The sequence below is a fragment of the Capricornis sumatraensis genome, chromosome 3, assembly GCF_032405125.1.
Source record: "Capricornis sumatraensis isolate serow.1 chromosome 3, serow.2, whole genome shotgun sequence".
NCBI classification, from domain to species: Eukaryota; Metazoa; Chordata; class Mammalia; order Artiodactyla; family Bovidae; genus Capricornis; species Capricornis sumatraensis.
In genome coordinates, this window is record NC_091071.1 from 15,837,456 (window position 1) to 15,853,533 (window position 16,078).

Below are 16,078 nucleotides of genomic sequence, written 5' to 3' on the forward strand. Positions count from 1 at the left end.
CTTAAATTGAGAATGTGCAGCTGAGAAGTAGAATCCCAACAGGTTGTGTCCGTGGGGGCTGTGGGTCCTCTAAAGAAAGATGCTTCTGCTCTGTAGGCAGAGTTGGGGGTTGTGGTGAGAAGAATGCTGTATACACTTTCTACCAGAGGAAAGTCCCTCCTGGGGTTGGGGGAGCTCAGTTGCTCTCGCCATCACTGCTGATGATGCCCCGCAGATGTGACCAGTCTGGGGGTGGGGGGCGGGGCCGCTCTTCGTCTGAGTCCAGGGTCCTGCAGTATAGCTCCCCTGGTGGGGCTGCTTCTCCTGAAGGGTTCCAGGCTGTGCGTCTGCGTGGCCTGTCTACAGGGCAGGAGAAAAGAGCAGAGGAGTTGTTGGACAAAGTCTGCGTCCCACCCGCTGCTGGGGAGTGGAAGGAAGCCCCTTACCTGAATTGCTGATGATGTTGTTAATGTCCAAAGAGGCCACCTCGGCTGCCTCTTCCCGCTGCTCCTTCAGAGCCCGACACTTCTCTAAGGAAGGGTTACCTGGAGCAGAAGCAGCTCATGATCCTCCCTCCCCAGCAGCCAAGTCCCTCTCTCTGCAGCCCCCAGGGCACAGCCAGCCTCACCCTTCATGCCCAGGGCTTCCAGCTCTGCCCGGAGAACACTCAGGCGTTCCTTGCGTGAGCGGCAGGAACCCAGCAGCTTCTTGTAGTTTCGATGGGCGCCACAGGCCCGGATGTAGCGCTTGAGCCTCCTCACAGCGGGGTGGTCCTCACCAGACCGACCAGAGCCAGCCTGGCAATGGAAGACAGCAGCTGAAGGCCAAGCCTTCTGGGCTGGAGTCAGGGTCTCCCTCTTCCCTGAGGGTGGCCTCCCACTCCATCTTCAACCCTCACCTTCCTGCCTTTACGTTCTGGACTGCCATCTATGGAAGAGGAGGAGGAACTTCGTGTCCTGCCTTTCTTGGAGCTCTTCTTGGAAGAGCGGTTCTTCCTCTCCTTCTTGGGGCTCCCCTCTGCCTCGCTATTACTCACTTCCTTCTCCGAGTCGCTTGCCTCACCAATGATGCTGCCCTCTTTGGCTGTCTTGCCAGTAGTTCGTTCCACCTTCCTAGGGCTGTCTTCTCCATCCTCCTTGCTGCTTCCACTCTGCCTTTTCCCACCCTTTCCCTGGGTCCTGTCTTTGCGCTTCCTCTGTACTAGGGGCTCTTCATCTTCCTCACTGCTATCACCACTGCTTGCTGCGGCTTTTTCCTTCTGTTCCTCTCTGTTCCCCTGGTCTCCCAGCAGTCGTGCTGCCCTGCTTTTCTGCTTACAGCTCCTCTCCTCCCGAACTGATCTTTTCCCTCCACTGCTCTGGGCTGTGGGTTTCCAGTCCTCTTCTTCCTCTCTGTTCTCTTTCTTCTTGGTTAGGGTCTCCTCCTCACTCTCCTTTGCACTTTCCTGGTGGCTCTTAGCGCCTTTCTTTCCCGGCCCCTGGGCAGGTTCCTCCTCGCTGTCCTCACTCTCCTCCCTAGCCTGCTTCCTACTGCCTGAGGCCTTGCCTGGTGCCTGCTTGGTCTTTGTCCCAGGCTTCTTCCTAGTCCTGCCCTTGGACTCCTTTTCCTCCTCCTCACTGCTCTCTTCTTTCCAGACCTTTCTCTTTCTGGCAGAGCCCTCTTCCTCCTCCTCACTGCTCTCCTTCACCACCTCCTTCTCTAATCTGATCTTTGCATTCAGGTCCCTCTGCTGTTCCTCATCACTGCTCTCAGTTGCTTTCTTTGAGGCCTGATTTGGACTCTCATCCTTGGTTGGAGTGACATCTGCTGCCATCCCATTCTTTGCTGAGGGGCTGAGGCGGTCTGGACTGGGGGCTGCAGAGCTGGGCTCTGAAAAGTGGAGAAAAGAGAAGGTTGGGACGGTTCCTCCTGGCCCTTCCCCCTCCACTTGGGACAAGTTGCCTCGAATCCTGCTTTGACGGATGGACGAAAGGCCAGTAGGAAAAGGCTCTCGGTTTACCGTGTTTCTGGTTCTTGACTCCTGGGCCACGCGCCCTCATCTAAGTTCTTGGGACGGGAAAAAAAAAAAAGCGCCAAGTCGTGTCCCACTCTTGGGACCTATGGACTGTAGCCTGCTACGCTCCTCTGTCCATGGGATTTTCCAAGCAAGAATACTGGAGTGGGTTGCCATTTCCTTCTCCAAGGGTTCTTCCCGACCCAGGAATTGAACCCAGGTCTCCAGCATTGCAGGCGGATTTTTTACTGACTGAGCTACGCGGGAAACATAACATGTCCAATAAATACTTTTTTGAATGAACCAACTATGCAAAAGGCACTAACCTGACTCTGAATTGAAACGGAACCTTTTTCTCTCTGGGTCACGGCAAGGGGCGGAAGACCTCTTTGCCTTTTTGCCAACGCGGAGCCTCTCTTCCTTCGCACTCGCTTCATCCACCTGTGTGTGTCAAGAGAGCCAAACCTATACCAAGGAAGGGTTCTGCCGCACCCCTCTTAGGCCCCTCCTCCTTGGCCACCACCCCCGCCCGCGGTGGCCCAGGGTCACTCCCACACCTGCATCTTCAGCAGCTCCTCCTCCACCAGCCGCTTCAGTGCCTGCTTCTCCTCAGGTTCCAGGTGGTCGCGGCCCGCGTGAGCCAAGAATCGCCGCCGCACGATGGAGTGCGTAAGCGTGCTGCGGAAACACGTGTCAAGACGGAGTCCTTGTCCCGCCCCTGCCCTTTCCAACCCCAACTCCAACCTCCGGTGCACCTGAGGTCCGGGTGGCCTTGGAAGAAGCTACGGGTGAACTCCTGCATCTCATTCTCCCGCGCCATTTTTGCTCCACCTGATATTGGCGGCTCCCGCCTTTTTTCTTCCCGGCCTCCGTCCGTGCGTTTGACAGGAGGTTGCGCACGCGCAGTGCCGTGACGCCGAGAGGCAGGAGACCGTTGCGGGTCGGTCGCGCCCCGCTTGGGCCGAATTTGCCAGACAAAACTTGTTTTTGCCGGGCAGTTGTAGGGTCTCGTGGCTCCTCCCTTTTCTTAGAAGGAATCGCTTTTTAAAGTTCTCGTTAGAAACCTATTCGGAGCCGGCTACACCTTTGAGTGTAACGCAATCAAATCGCGACGCTGCCTCCGTTCGTGGTCGCGGGCAACAACTAGGCCTCTGTGACTTTGAAAGGCAGACGGAAAAGGGCGTCCTCGCCTGAAGACTAGGAATCTCAGGGGGGAATGTCTTCTTGTCACTTCAAATCGCTAAGCATATTTCGAATCAGTTAAGGGCGCCCTCCAGCGTCCTCCATCTTTGTGACATCACGCTTCTCTTCGGCGCCATTTTTCGCGTATCCTCTGGAAGCAACGTTCCTTTCCCGGTATTGCTACGGAGAGCAGGTCGTGTGGGTAAGATCCCTGAGCGCGGGGCACGCCGGGAGTTGTAGTGCCAGCGGACCCAGCCCTGCCGCGGCCCCGGAAGTTGAGGCGGGAGAGGCCGGGCTGAACCGGCTCGGCGTAGCGGGACTTAGGACTACAGCTGAGGCGCTTCTCCCGGAGCGGGTCATGAACGGACCGGCGGACGGTGAAGTGGACTACAAGAAGAAATACCGGAATCTGAAGCGAAAACTCAAATTCCTCATCTACGTGAGTGCCGGGATGGGAAGGTGGTGGGGGATGAGGCCTGGCGCCGGTAGGTCGTCAGTTTACCTGTGTGTAAAGGGAGCAGGGTGAGTTGTGGTCGGCTTCCAGCCCCAATTTACGACGGCGGTTGGCTCAGCGAGCATCTTGCCCGTGGTACAGGAACACGAGTGCTTCCAGGAGGAACTGAGGAAGGCGCAGAGGAAATTGCTGAAGGTGTCCCGGGACAAGAGGTGAGACACGTTGAGGGAAGGAGGGAAGCCAGAGGGTGATGTGGCTCCTGTTACTCTGCATTCGGACCCCATCCTGGAATGGGCCACAAATGCATGAGGCCGGCTAGATGAGGCGAGGGCCCAGAGGACACTGCAGAGATGGGAATAACCACTCTTGTTCTGGTCTCTTCCCTCAGTTTCCTCCTAGACCGACTTCTGCAGTACGAGAACGTGGATGAAGACTCTTCTGGTGAGCAAGGTCATGAAAAATTGGTGGAGGACATGCTCCTGGCACTCAAGCAAGTTTCCTGGGCCCTCCCTTTAGGCCTTGGAGGCTAGGGCAGCCTAGTTGCTGGCCCTCCTCCTTTGCTCTTCTTTCGCTGAAGTATTACTGAGTATCTACTGTGTTTCAGACACTGAGCTTTACGCATGGGATGCAGTGATAACCAAGATAGATGAAACCTCTTGGAGTTTGTATTGTAGTTGCCAGGAATAAATAAGCAAAGAAATAAATTAGAATTTTAGATTGGAGGAAATAAAATCAGGGTTAAGTGGTAGTCATTGGAATAGAGTGGGGGTTGATAAGCTTTTTCTGTGAAGGGCCAAGTAATAAGTATTTTAGGCTTTGCAGAACGTACCATTTTTATTGCACCTACTCAGCTTTGCGGTGGTAGTTCCGAAACAGCTGTAGATGTTGTATAAATAAGTGAACATGGCTATGTTTCAATAAAACTTTATTTATAAGCACTGAAATTTGAATTTCATAAAATTTTCACATCATGAGATATCTGTCTTTGGATTTGTCTTTTTCCCTAACCAACAAGTTGAAAATGTAAAAGCCATGCTTAGTTTATAGAGCATACAAAAGCAGATGGCAGGAAACATTTCAAGAGAGGGTCTTTTCAGGAAGTCATGTTTGCGCTGGGACCTAGATAGGAAGAAACCTATCTTGTGAAGATGAATGAGAGATTTCCTAGCAGAGGGAGTCACAAATGCAAATTCTCTGAGGTAAGACTACCAGATGGTTTGAAGAGCTGAAGTCTAAAAAGCTGTGTTCTTAAACTTTTTGAGCACTGTTGGCAATTAGTAATATGTTTTACATCATGACGGACCCTCACATACTTCCTTACTTAAAAGACAGAATAAAACAACAGTAAGATTACCATATGCAGTTCTGATACTTTTTAGACTGATTTTTTTTTTCCCCTCAAAAATGTTAAGTTTGTGATCCAGTATTAGGTATGATACCCACAGTTTGAAAAAGCTCTAAGATTGGCCTTTGTGGCCCTGTTTTTGTCATTAGCCAAGTCACATGCAGTCACCTTTCCATGGTGTCTAGAGCAGGGATCAGCAAACAGCCAGGTTACTTGTTTTCGTAAATAATATCTTGCTAAAACATGCAGCACTCATTCATTTACATAATTTAGGAGAACAGTAGATGAGGTCAGAGACGTAGACTCGGGCCAGCCCATGTACCTCATGGCAAAACATTTAGCTTTTATTCTAGTTTCTCATTGCCTTCCTGTTCCTTCCTGGAGGTCTTTGAGTTAACATCCTGTCTAGCGAGACTTAAGGATAGGTAGCATGAGGGAACCCAGCATGTTCATGGTCAGAGTGGGATATATCTGAGAAGCAAGAGCCAGAGATGTAAGCCATCTTTATACCTCAGAGAAGCCCACAGTGTGGTGAGGGAGGCACCCTCACATGACACTGCCTGGTACAGCAAGGAGAGGCCTGACTGTTGAGAATAGAGAGTTATGGAAGAATCAGCCATCAGCTGAGCATGAGGGATTCTGGGAGACTTCTCAGAGAGGTAGCATTTAATCTGCTGCTTAAAGGATATCTGACCAAAGCAAGTGGGAACAGTATATTTCACCTGTAAGTAGTTACTTGTTAAGTGAACCATGGGCCTTCTTGATAGAGACCCAACCTGGGGAATGACTTTTGGCTTTGAGAAAACAGGTTGGTGTGATGTGAATACAGTGTGGTTGGGAGACCAGAAAGGTAGGTTGAGGCCATAAGAAGCATTTCAGATGCTGGCAGAGCTCAGTAAGGATGTGATCAGTTTTACATTTGGGGTCACACTGGGGTTGGGGAGGACAGACTGGCAGGAGTGGTGAGAGTCCTGAGCAGGTAGCCTTGACATAGTGGCAGCCTGGCCTGGTGCCAGTCGGAATGGGGAGCAGTAGGTGAAGGTAAGATTTAAGGTGCACGTTCCCAGGAGCCTGGGTGTGGGGAGTGGAGTAGAGGTAAGTGCTAGACAGCTCAGAGGCAACTAAGAGCATAAAATGATTGGAGCTGGAGGCCTGGGTACAAGCTCCAGACCCACACCTTCATTTCCAAGCCTCAGGGACTGCATCTGGAAAGCAGAGGTGCCGCTCTCCTCTTCCTCCTGGAATACTTGTGAAGACAATGAGAGGCAGCAGATGTCAAGCACCTGTCCAGAACCTGGCACATGGGAAATGCTTGACACATGTTTTAGCATGGAGGTGCCCAGCCAGGAATTAGGGTGTAAAGGGCATTTTAAGAAGCTGGGGAAGCTGTGGGCCCCTCCACAATTGCACCTGTGTGCCCTTCAGGTTCACCAGAGCCCTTCTGTAGAGTTGAGATTACACCCCTCTGGGGTAGATAGGGAACCTGCCAACCTCCCTACTGACCAGCCCTTCCCCTCAACAGACTCTGATGCCACTGCATCTTCAGACAACAGCGAGACAGAGGGGACACCCAAGTTGTCAGACACACCTGCCCCTAAGAGGTGAGACAAGTCGTCATTCTTCTCTCGAGGAGGTGGGAGGTGGGGAGGGTACAGGCCACCTCTCTGCCTCTGACCCCCTCCCCTGTCCTTTCTCCAGGAAGAGAAGCCCTCCGCTGGGGGGCGCTCCCTCCCCTTCCAGCCTCTCCCTGCCTCCTTCAACAGGGTTTCCCCTTCAGGCCTCGAGGGCCCCCTCCCCATACCTGAGCTCGGTGAGTTGGGGTCAAGGGTGGGAAATGGTCCGATGCCTGGGAAAAGGTGGGCATCATTTGGGCAGAGGGGCTGGTCCTCAGGGTGAAGCCAGCCCAGCACCAAGGACATCTGTCTGGGGGTGGCCAGCAGGCATCCCTCGGAGGGGTGTGAGTCGGGGCTGCCTGCTCCTCTGTGGTGTAGGAATGGGGGGACAGGCGTGACTGAGGAGAGCAGACTCCAGGACACAGTCCTGCTGCTGTCCCCTCCCGTCTGTTCTCAGGAGCCACACTCATCACCATCTCTTGTTTTTCCATTCTTCCTCCTGTTTGCATTTCTTCCCTCCACCCCCACCCCATCCACTCCATTTCCCATCTCCATCCCCTCACTCCTGCCTGCAGCTGGCTTCCCCCACCTACCCCCCATTCCCTTCTGACTACCTGGCCCTGCAGCTGCCCGAGCCCAGCCCCCTGAGGCCCAAGCGGGAGAAACGGCCCCGCCTGCCCCGGAAACTCAAGGTACCCTGTTTGGGGGACATTAGGGAGGGGCCAGAACGGCAGGACAGCCATCTGAGGGAGGCTCAAGATGGCTCTAGGCTGGGGGCCTGGCCTAGAACTAAGAAGGACTTATGTGGGACTGCTCCCAGGGGCCCAGCCCAGGGCTGGGTGCTGAGGGTTGGGTCCCAAAAGTCCTGGCTCCTGCAACACCAGTCCAGTCAAGCCCAGCCTCGGGGGATGCAGAGTAAAGACTGCTGGGGCCAAGCTCCTTTTCACAGGTGTTCTGTTATCCCAGGGAGCCACCGAGGAGGAATGGAGTTGTGGAATCTAGAATGAAGTCAAGGCTGCACCACTTAAAAACCACGTGACCTTGACCCTCTAGGTGTCAGAATGTGTGTGTATGAAGGGAGTGATCAGACCACATGTAATCAGCAAGAACTGTGGAGGGCCTCCTGTGTACCAAGCACTATTCTAGGTGCTGCAGATACAGTAGTGAACACAACAAAAATCCCTACCTTCTCAGAGCCCACGTTCTTGAAGGGATAGGTGGAAAATAAGCAAGATACTTAGGTCACAGTGTAGAAAACTGGATTCAGGTGAAGAATCCATCTTACAGTTGGGTGGTCAGAAATTTAAAAGGGAATAAGCAGCAGCCCTTTGGCTGTCTGGGAAGTGTTGCATTTAGGAAGGAAGCCAGTGTGGTCAGAGGAAAGTGAGAAAGAGTGACCAGAGTGCCAGTCAGAGCAGGATCTGAGGGGCAAGGACGTGACTCCAGGTGGTTTGGCCTGAGCAGCTGAAGAAGTGGAGTGGCCCTTCTGAGTCGGGGAGGACTGTGGGAGGAGCAGGTTTGGGAGGGAAGGTGAGTTTGACTTTGGACATGTTGAGATGCTGTCTGGAAATGTGGACAGGACAACTGGGTAGTGTGAGCCTGGGCCACATGGGGCGCATATTTGGAAGTCATGGGCAGGGAGGTAGATGGAGAGAAGAGGCTGGCACCCTGAGTGCCAGGAGAGATGAGGATACGGAAGGCACAGGGCCCTTCCAGCTCTGAGCCAAAGTGATATAGGGACTGGTCTGATGACTCTCCATTGGGTAGACTGTAGACTCGAGGCTCTGGAGCCAGAAGTGAAATGAGAGCCATGCCTGTGGTAGTCAGGAGTGTGGGTTCTGGAGTTTGAACCCCAGCCCTGCCACTCACTTCTGTATGACCTTGGCCTTTGAGCCTGGAAAATGAGTGACTGCCCAGCTTCTGTTTCACTCTCCTCAGCAGGGTTTTTGCTTCTGGCATGTGGGGCGTGCTGGTGGAGAGGCCTCAAGCCACCGAAACCTGGAGCAGAGGGTGGAGGCGTGGTGTAGACTTGGCAGTTTGAGGCTCTGAGGTTCTGGGTCCTGAAGCAGACGTGTGTCAGGAAGCTACATTCTAGGCATGCAGGGCAGAGGGGCCCAGATGGATCACTGTGCATGGGGGAGAGAGTATATCAGGGAAGGCCTCAGAGAACAGGTAACATCTGAGTCCAGGGTGAGTGAGATTTGGGTATTCAGGCCGAGGCAATGGTGAAAAGGCGGCAGGGGCCTGGTGAAAGTGGTGTTTGGGCTGAAGCATGAGTGGTGAGAGGGAAGAACATCGGAAAGAAGATGGAGGGGTGGGTCATAGACAGCCGGATATTCTGCAAGGAGAGTGAAGGGTCACTGAAGTTTCTGGGTGGGTGGTGTGAGGAGACAGGAGGGGCAGGTCTGAGGAGGAGAGGGAATGCTATGAAGACTGAAGCAGGTCAGTCAGGAGCCTGGGCCACATCCACACATGCGCTGTGTGACTTGGGTAGATTGTTTGACTCTGGGAACCTCTGCTTGCTTCTCTGTCCAGTGGGGCCCCTGTGAGGATAAAATGAGTCAACAGAGAGAAGACACTTAGCCCAGTGCCTGGCAGGCCACAGGTAAACATTTGCTGCTGTGGGCCACGCTGAGGAGGCCATGGAGTGAATCCAAGCAGAGGGGACTTAGGTAGGGACTTGAGAGGCTGTGGCTAGAGGAGGGGCCAGCCATGCTGCTGGCTTTCTCGGTCCCATGTGCGCACATGGGTGCCTGGTACTGTGTGCGAGGGCACTGCAGAGCTGGCCTCCTGCCTGTCATCGGTCCTGGCAGACTCCTGTTCCCTGAGGTACAAACGCTCTCTGGCCCTCCATGCCACCCCAGGAACAGCAGTGAGTAGGGGGGAGATGCCTTGAGAAGCTGAGAGTAGGCCCCTGGGGCCCGAATGAGTTAAAGCAATCAGAAGGGCCACCATGAAGACCACTGCCCCGCCCCCACCCTGGGGCCAGACTGGACACTGCCCGGTGGGAACCTGGGAGGCCCGTGCCTTCAGACCTCCACTCCAAGCCTCCATTTCCTGTGGCCAATGACCTCTCCTCCCTTCCAGGGTGGTCGGAATGGTCAGAGGTCATTAGTGGAAGTCACCTGGCACATAGTAGGTGTTCAGTTTGTGCCCACGGGCAGAGCATGAGGTCCCCAGAGCTCTGGGGAGGATTCAGAAGGACCTGGGGCAGGGGGGCAGCTGGAGGGTTGAACCGGACAGAGGCTACTTCCCAGCCTCAGCACAAAGCTGGACTTCTGACCCATAGAAAAGGACACTCCAGGTGGAGGGACCAGCCTGTTCTCAGGCGCTGCCTGTCCGCCATGGCCCTCAAGTGGAGGAGTGACACGCTCAGGTCTGTGTTTTAGAGAGCTCACTCTGGCTGCAGTGCGGAGGAGGAGCTGGATCTGGGAGAGGCTGAAGGCAGGGATTCCAGTTAGGAGGCTGGTCCCATAGCCCAGGTGAGCTGAGAGGAGGGCCTGGCCCAGGCCAGTGGCTGCGGGGATCCCAAAGAGGGGCCCGTCCCAGACATAAGAGGTAGAAGCCTCACATGGCGGGGGGGTGAAGACCTTGGACACCCTGCACCGCACCAGAGAGCCCCTCAAGAGGAGGAGGGAGAGGAGGCAGTGGAGGCCAGCAGTAACTCAGGTGCCCAGAGGCGGGCAGGCAGGCTCTTGTCTGGCTCTGACTGCTACTGCAGGGGCAGCCACAGTGCCTTACTGGCCAGGGCCAGGCCCAGGCCCAGGCTTTCCTTCCTGGTTTCCTGTGAGACCCCCACCACCACCACCCTCATCACCACCTCCATCACCACCCCTCACCCCCAGGCACTTGCTGATTTGAGGCTCTGAAGGGGCTGAGGTGGGGCAGGTTCCCTGACTCCAGCCTTGGCTGGCCTGGTTTGTCCATTGCCCCTTGAATGAGCCTTTGCCCTCTTCCCTGGCCCTTAGAACTGTCTTAAGGGGCAGTGCCAGCCCCCTGGAGCTCCCAGTGCCTCCCTGATAAGCCCTCCCTGTGTTTCTCCCCCTGCTGCAGATGGCGGTGGGACCCCCCGACTGCCCTGTGGGAGGGCCGCTGACCTTCCCAGGACGGGGCTCTGGGGCTGGGGTGGGGGCAGCCTTGGCCCCCCTACCCCCACCCAAGATGCCCCCCCCCACGATCCTGAGCGCCGTCCCTCGGCAGATGTTCAGCGACGCGGGCAGCGGGGACGACGCCCTGGACGGGGACGATGACCTGGTGATCGACATCCCGGAGTGAGCCCCTCTGCCCAACCCCCTGCCTAGCCCCCTCGGAGCCAGCACACACGAGCCCCCAGCTTCCTCAGAGAAGTTTATTGACGCCCAGTTGCCATGCTGCGGCCACGGACACAATCAGAAAAGGCGTAAACATGCACGAACGTCCCCTAGAAGGTGGGCCCTCTCCAGGGAGGGCAGGGGTCCTGCCCTCACATCCCAGCCCGATCCAGAGGACAGTTATTTAAAGGAGTGGCCAGGGCCATCTGTCACCTCTCAGAGAGGCAGAGACCCTGCGGTGGCCCCCCGCTTAAAAGGGCAGCTGTACAGGGCTAGGTATTGTGTGTGTGTGTTTGTGTGTGTGTGTGTGGTTTTTTAAATGAAGATTGTGTATTAAAGAAGTGGCTCTTTGTTTTTTGTCCTTTTCTTTTTTTGGAAACGTTCTCCTCCAAACCCCGCCTAATCCGACCTCCTCCTATAGGGGAGGGGAACGGGCAGCCTGGAGAGGCAGGAGAGAGAAGCAGCAGCCGGGGCCCAGGGCTCTGTTGGACCCCCCGCAGGTGTGCTTAGGATGGGTGGCTTGCATATTTGCAGGTTGTAGCGAGTCAGGCAGAAGGAAGTTTGCATATGTGAATATAGATCTCCACAGTCCCTCACAAGACAGACCCACAGTCACGGAGACTCTCACGAAATAAGACGGGTAGTGCAGGGTGAGGCATCCACCCTGTGTAAACGTGCAACACACTCGTGCGAAGGTTGGGTACTGGACCTGGCCCCAATGGAGCCGCTCAGGCTGAGGGCAGAGCCCCGGCCGCGGGGGGCAGCTGGCTGGTCAAAGTGTGCCAGCGCTCCAGGGCTGTGTCCGGCTGCTGCAGACAGTCGCTCCAGTGCTTCCGGGCCTCTCCCCGGGCGCCTGGCCCCAGGGACACGCCACCTGGGGAGCAGCAGAGGCAGGCAAGATCAGGGCCCGGCTGGCTGCCAGGCTGCCCTCCATCGGGCACCACCCGGCAGGCTCCTCCCTCACCGATGAAGTCGTTGGATTTGCCGATGTCATAGTCCCAGACTGTGACTTCCAGAGTCTTGGTGGCCAGAGTGGAGAGCTCCATATCGTAGAAGAATTCCTGGGACAGGGCAGGTCACACCTTCCATGAGGCACTGCCCCCAGCCCCAGCCCCCCACCTCAATTTCCGGTCTCGGTCCCATTCACCTCATTAAATTCCGGGTTGAGAGTCTTCTTCTTCACGCATGTTTTATGCTTGGATTTCTTATCCACATCTGGCCTCAGGTACCTGCCAAGGAGCGGAGAGGGGAATGGGAGTTGGGGGATGGGGGGCAGGTAGGTCAGGGACAGGCCAGACCCCAGAGGAAGATGGGGCTGGGGGCAGTTCCCTGGGGAGGGGAGGACAGGCCTCAGAACAGGGCAGGAGCTCACGTCTTGACATAGGGGTCGGAGTAGCCATTGACGTCCATGGCAGCCAGGTGGGCGCAGCGCACGATGCCCACCAGCAGCCCGTGGCGCCGAGAGCTGTAGCTGAGGCTCAGCAGGATGCGCCCACGCTCTTCCAGCAGCCCTGGCCCCTGCTCCACCTGCTCCAGCTGCGGGCAGACACGGGGGTCAGCGGCACCCCCACCACCTCCCACCAGAAGCAGTCCCCACGGGTGGCTCACCTCCTTCAGGTAACAGGAGATGCCCCTCAGTGCCGCAGACATGGAAGAGGGTGAGGCCAGCTGAGGGGGCGGAGAGAAAGTTCTGGAAACCTGGTCTCCCCTGAGCCCCCTTGCCGTAGTACCCCACCGCCCCACACAGACCGGAACCTGGCGCTCCAGGCAGATGTTAAAATGCTTCTTCTGTGAAGGCTTGAGGCGGCGGAGGGGTACTCGGATCTCGCCGATGAACTCGTTGTGGCTCAGTTTGTCTTCATCACAGACAGAGATCCTGGTGGGGAACTGCAGGGTCAAGGCCCCCTGGAGTACCTGAGCCCCACTCCAAGGTGGGAGAAAGGTCCCCAACTGAATTCTGAGCACCCGAGACTGGTCCCAGCTCTGCCCTCAATACTCTGTTGTTAGTTGCTCAGTTGTGTCCTACTCTTTGCGACCCCATGGACTGTAGCCCTCCAGGCTTCACTGTCCATAGGATTTCCCAGGCAAGGATACTGGAGTGGGTTGCCATTTCCTCCTCTGGGGGATCTTGCCAACCCAAGGGTTGAACCCGGGACTCCTGCATTACAGGCAGATCCTTTATTGTCTGAGTCACCAAACCCCTCACTTGTAAAACAGCTGTCTCCAGCACCAGGCCTGGAGCTTGAGGAGGATGCTTTGATTTGCCTGTACCTCAGCCCCTCCCTTTCCAGCTGCTCAGGCTGTCCCTGCCCATCAGGACCTGCTCAGCTTGCTGAGAAATCCCTCACAAATCTTGGGAACATTGCCCCCTCCCCTCTACACACACGTAACTGCCTCCATTCAGGGCCTGGGAACCAACTGAACGCGCACAGGGTGTACACTGGTGAATATGGGTCACGAGACCAGGACGTCAGAGCCAGAAAGGCCTGGAGGAGCCTCGCGCGGTTGACCAGGAGCCCACCCCTCCCCCGACAGAGCCCTTGTCCTTTACTCTGTGGTGCAGGAGCCAGCCTAGGAGATACTCATGAGCCCAGGAATTAAAAGATACTGCTTTGGGACTTCTCTGGTAGTCCGGTGGCTAAGACTCCATGCTCCCAATGCAGGGGGCCTGGGTTCCATCCCTGGTCAGGGAACTGGATTCCACATGCTGCAACTAAGGTCACCTGAGACCTGACAGAACCAAGTAACTTAAGAAAAGAAAATACTGCTTTTACTTCTATCCATCCCCCTCCGCACCCCCGCCCTGTCTTCAGCTGTGATGCTTTTGAGCAGCTCTGTCCTGTAGGGATGTTCAGTTCCCAGCTCTGCCACATAGCTACAGCATGACCTTGAGCAAGTCACTTAACCTCCCTGAACCTCATTCCCATTCCTGTCCCTTGAGACCTCATTCCTTAGAGATGTCAGGGAGACATGGGCAACAACGGGCTGCGTAGGTCTGACTTGAGTCAGGGACTCTGAGAAGGCATCCCAGTGTCCAGGGAAAGACTGCAAGAGGAGGCAGAGCCTCGGATGACGAGTGGGGTTCAGGCCGGCAGAGAGAGGAGGCAGGAAGAGGCACAGCAGACAAAGGTCAGGAGTGAAGAACCCTTATAAGAGGGCAGTCCTTGGAGGAGCAGTAGGAGCTATTTGGGGGAGAGGGGGTGGCAGGAAAGTCAGGGGAACATTTTGGCCTGCTCCTGAAGAGGGTGGGGAGCCAGTGATGGTTCTGGAGCATCTGAGGGCTTAAGGGGAGGTGGGTCAACCAACCAAAGAAGATTCCAATGACAGCTGTCCTCAAGGAGGTGCTGAGCTGGAATGCTTGGGACCGGGGAGGATGGACCCCTCACCTGAGCACCTTGTGCGTGATGTCATCAACCGTGATGCCGCTATACGTCAGGTCCTCGTTCCACACGGGATTCAGCGTGTTCCTCTGAGTCTTAGTTTTTAGTTTATTGGCCTTAGGTGAGGGGATGAAGGATTCACATTATGTGTCCTCCAGACCCACAGAGGCTGGAGAAGGTTGGAAATCCACAAGCTGGGGGGACTAGGGGAGGGGAGAGGCCAGCCAGTACCTTGCAGGCTCCAGGCAGCAGGTGCAGCTTGACATAGGGGTCGGCCAGGCCATTGAAATCCATGGGCTTGAGGCCCTGGGGAGGACCAGAGGGAAGACAGCTGTGAGCTCCAGGCCTGCCAACCCACCTACCCTCTCCCTGTCTGTCTCTCTACAGTGTGGACACTTAGGGGCTGGAGAGAAGGAGAAGGAATTAGGCCTGGGGAAGGGGAGGGAGTGGAGAAGGGAAAGGCTACTCCAGTATTCTGACCTGGAGAATTCCATAGACTTTAGAGTCCATGGGGTGCGAAGAGTCCAACGGAGAGAAGGGAGAATGGAAACCCACCCCTCTCAGGATAGGAGGCCAGCAGGGGGAGGCAGGGAGCACCCACCTTAGCCCTGAGGATACTACAGTGCAGAGTGCAGGAAGCCTGGTCATAGAGAAGGTCAAACTCCAGGGTGCCCAGGGCAGCTGGAGGAAGAGAAGGAAGAGCTTACCTGAGTGAGTGCACAAAGACAAGGTGTGTGTGAGATGGGCGGGCAGCCCCGCTGTGTGCCAGCTGTGAAGGTGTGTGCGTATCTGCGGCTGTCAGCCCGCGAGCCTGTGCGCGTCTGGGTCCCTGGCTGGGCTGCAACTGGGGCTGTGTGGGTGGTTGAGTGTCTCAGCAGAAATATTGAATATTGAGCCTCGCTGAAGCTGTAATCTCCACTCCGACTGCAGCTGTGGCAGCAGTGCCCGCCGCCTCCCCACCCCCAGCAGAGCCCAGGCCCTTCCCACCAGCCTTGAGGCCCCCAGGAGTGCCCTGGACCCTTCAAGCCCCCAGACTCACTGGTATCATCCGAGTCGTAGCTGTCCACCTCGGCTCCCTCCTCAGGCGTGGTGGCCCCAAGGAGGGCCGCCGGGGGGGCCAGGGCCAGGGGGGCCAGATGAGCAGGGGCCTCTCCGAAGCCCCCGCCACCCACTTCGAGGCCAGGTCCCCGGCGGGGGAAGTAGTCGGAGATCTGGCGGATGGGCCGGATGGGCCCCGGGCACACGTTGATGGCCATGTGCTCCTGGATGTTGATGGCCATGCGGTCGCCCCTGCGGCCCCTCATGAAGCACCCCTAGCTTGGGGAGGGAGAGAGTGTGAGCCCTGGGCTGGATGAGTCCTCAAACCTCCCATCTGCTGGCTGAGGGCCAGGCGGCAACCACCGGGGTCTGAGGGCCCTCACTGGCCTCCCTTCCTGGGCGCTGAGGGAGAAGGCAGCCTGTGCCAGCCGAGGGGCAGGCAGGAGGCCTGGGCCCTCCAGAACCTGAGCTGTGCTCCCCCCGGGGCCAGGCTGGCAGCCACTCCCTGAAGAGAGGTCCTGGCTCCAGCACAGCCTTGCCCACCTACCTCTAGACTGTCCCCTTTCTCGTCCCAGCTCCTGCCCCTCATTCTGGGCTTCTGTCTGCTCTGGGCCCTGCCGACCCCTCAAGCGGCCCTCGTAGGGCCCCTCCTCTCCCTCTCTGAGGCTCTGGCCATCCTTCTGCACCAGGCGCTGGTCTGGTCTGGGTGTCACCCGCCCCTTAGGTTCCCACTTCCCACAGTCCCTTCATTCAACCTCAGGGTCTGCCTGCTGGCTGGTCCTCC

General features: G+C 56.5%; 3 protein-coding genes across 10 annotated transcripts; 1 reads left to right on the top strand and 2 right to left on the bottom strand.

The window, feature by feature from the left end:
• Window positions 1-5: 5 nt before the first annotated feature.
• On the bottom strand, window positions 6-2,927 carry HIRIP3 (HIRA interacting protein 3). 2 transcript variants are annotated; one of them, XM_068967405.1, is made up of 8 exons: window positions 2,728-2,927; window positions 2,530-2,650; window positions 2,299-2,413; window positions 1,687-1,848; window positions 878-1,611; window positions 608-776; window positions 426-524; window positions 6-339 (listed from the first exon to the last, which is right to left on the bottom strand). In XM_068967405.1, exons 1-8 carry the CDS (start codon window positions 2,790-2,792, stop codon window positions 176-178), a joined length of 1,629 nt encoding a protein of 542 aa, XP_068823506.1. In that variant the 5' UTR covers window positions 2,793-2,927; the 3' UTR covers window positions 6-175. The 2 variants fall into 2 exon arrangements, with proteins under 2 accessions (XP_068823506.1, XP_068823505.1); XM_068967404.1 differs by having other exon boundaries at window positions 878-1,848.
• INO80E (INO80 complex subunit E) lies at window positions 2,790-11,170 on the top strand. 7 transcript variants are annotated; one of them, XM_068967406.1, is made up of 7 exons: window positions 2,790-3,593; window positions 3,750-3,820; window positions 3,997-4,058; window positions 6,476-6,554; window positions 6,652-6,763; window positions 7,142-7,258; window positions 10,620-11,170. In XM_068967406.1, the coding sequence occupies exons 1-7, from the start codon at window positions 3,513-3,515 to the stop codon at window positions 10,839-10,841; spliced, it is 744 nt and encodes a 247-aa protein (XP_068823507.1). In that variant the 5' UTR covers window positions 2,790-3,512; the 3' UTR covers window positions 10,842-11,170. The 7 variants fall into 7 exon arrangements, with proteins under 7 accessions (XP_068823507.1, XP_068823508.1, XP_068823511.1 ...); XM_068967407.1 differs by having other exon boundaries at window positions 3,997-4,049; XM_068967410.1 differs by lacking the exon at window positions 10,620-11,170 and adding an exon at window positions 9,956-10,131 and having other exon boundaries at window positions 3,997-4,049.
• Window positions 11,171-11,604: 434 nt separating this feature from the next.
• DOC2A (double C2 domain alpha) lies at window positions 11,605-15,560 on the bottom strand. The gene is made up of 10 exons (XM_068968933.1): window positions 15,296-15,560; window positions 14,858-14,937; window positions 14,488-14,562; window positions 14,263-14,372; window positions 12,626-12,752; window positions 12,485-12,544; window positions 12,249-12,412; window positions 12,024-12,105; window positions 11,841-11,937; window positions 11,605-11,750 (listed from the first exon to the last, which is right to left on the bottom strand). The coding sequence occupies exons 1-10, from the start codon at window positions 15,558-15,560 to the stop codon at window positions 11,605-11,607; spliced, it is 1,206 nt and encodes a 401-aa protein (XP_068825034.1).
• Between the last annotated feature and the right edge of the window lie 518 nt (window positions 15,561-16,078).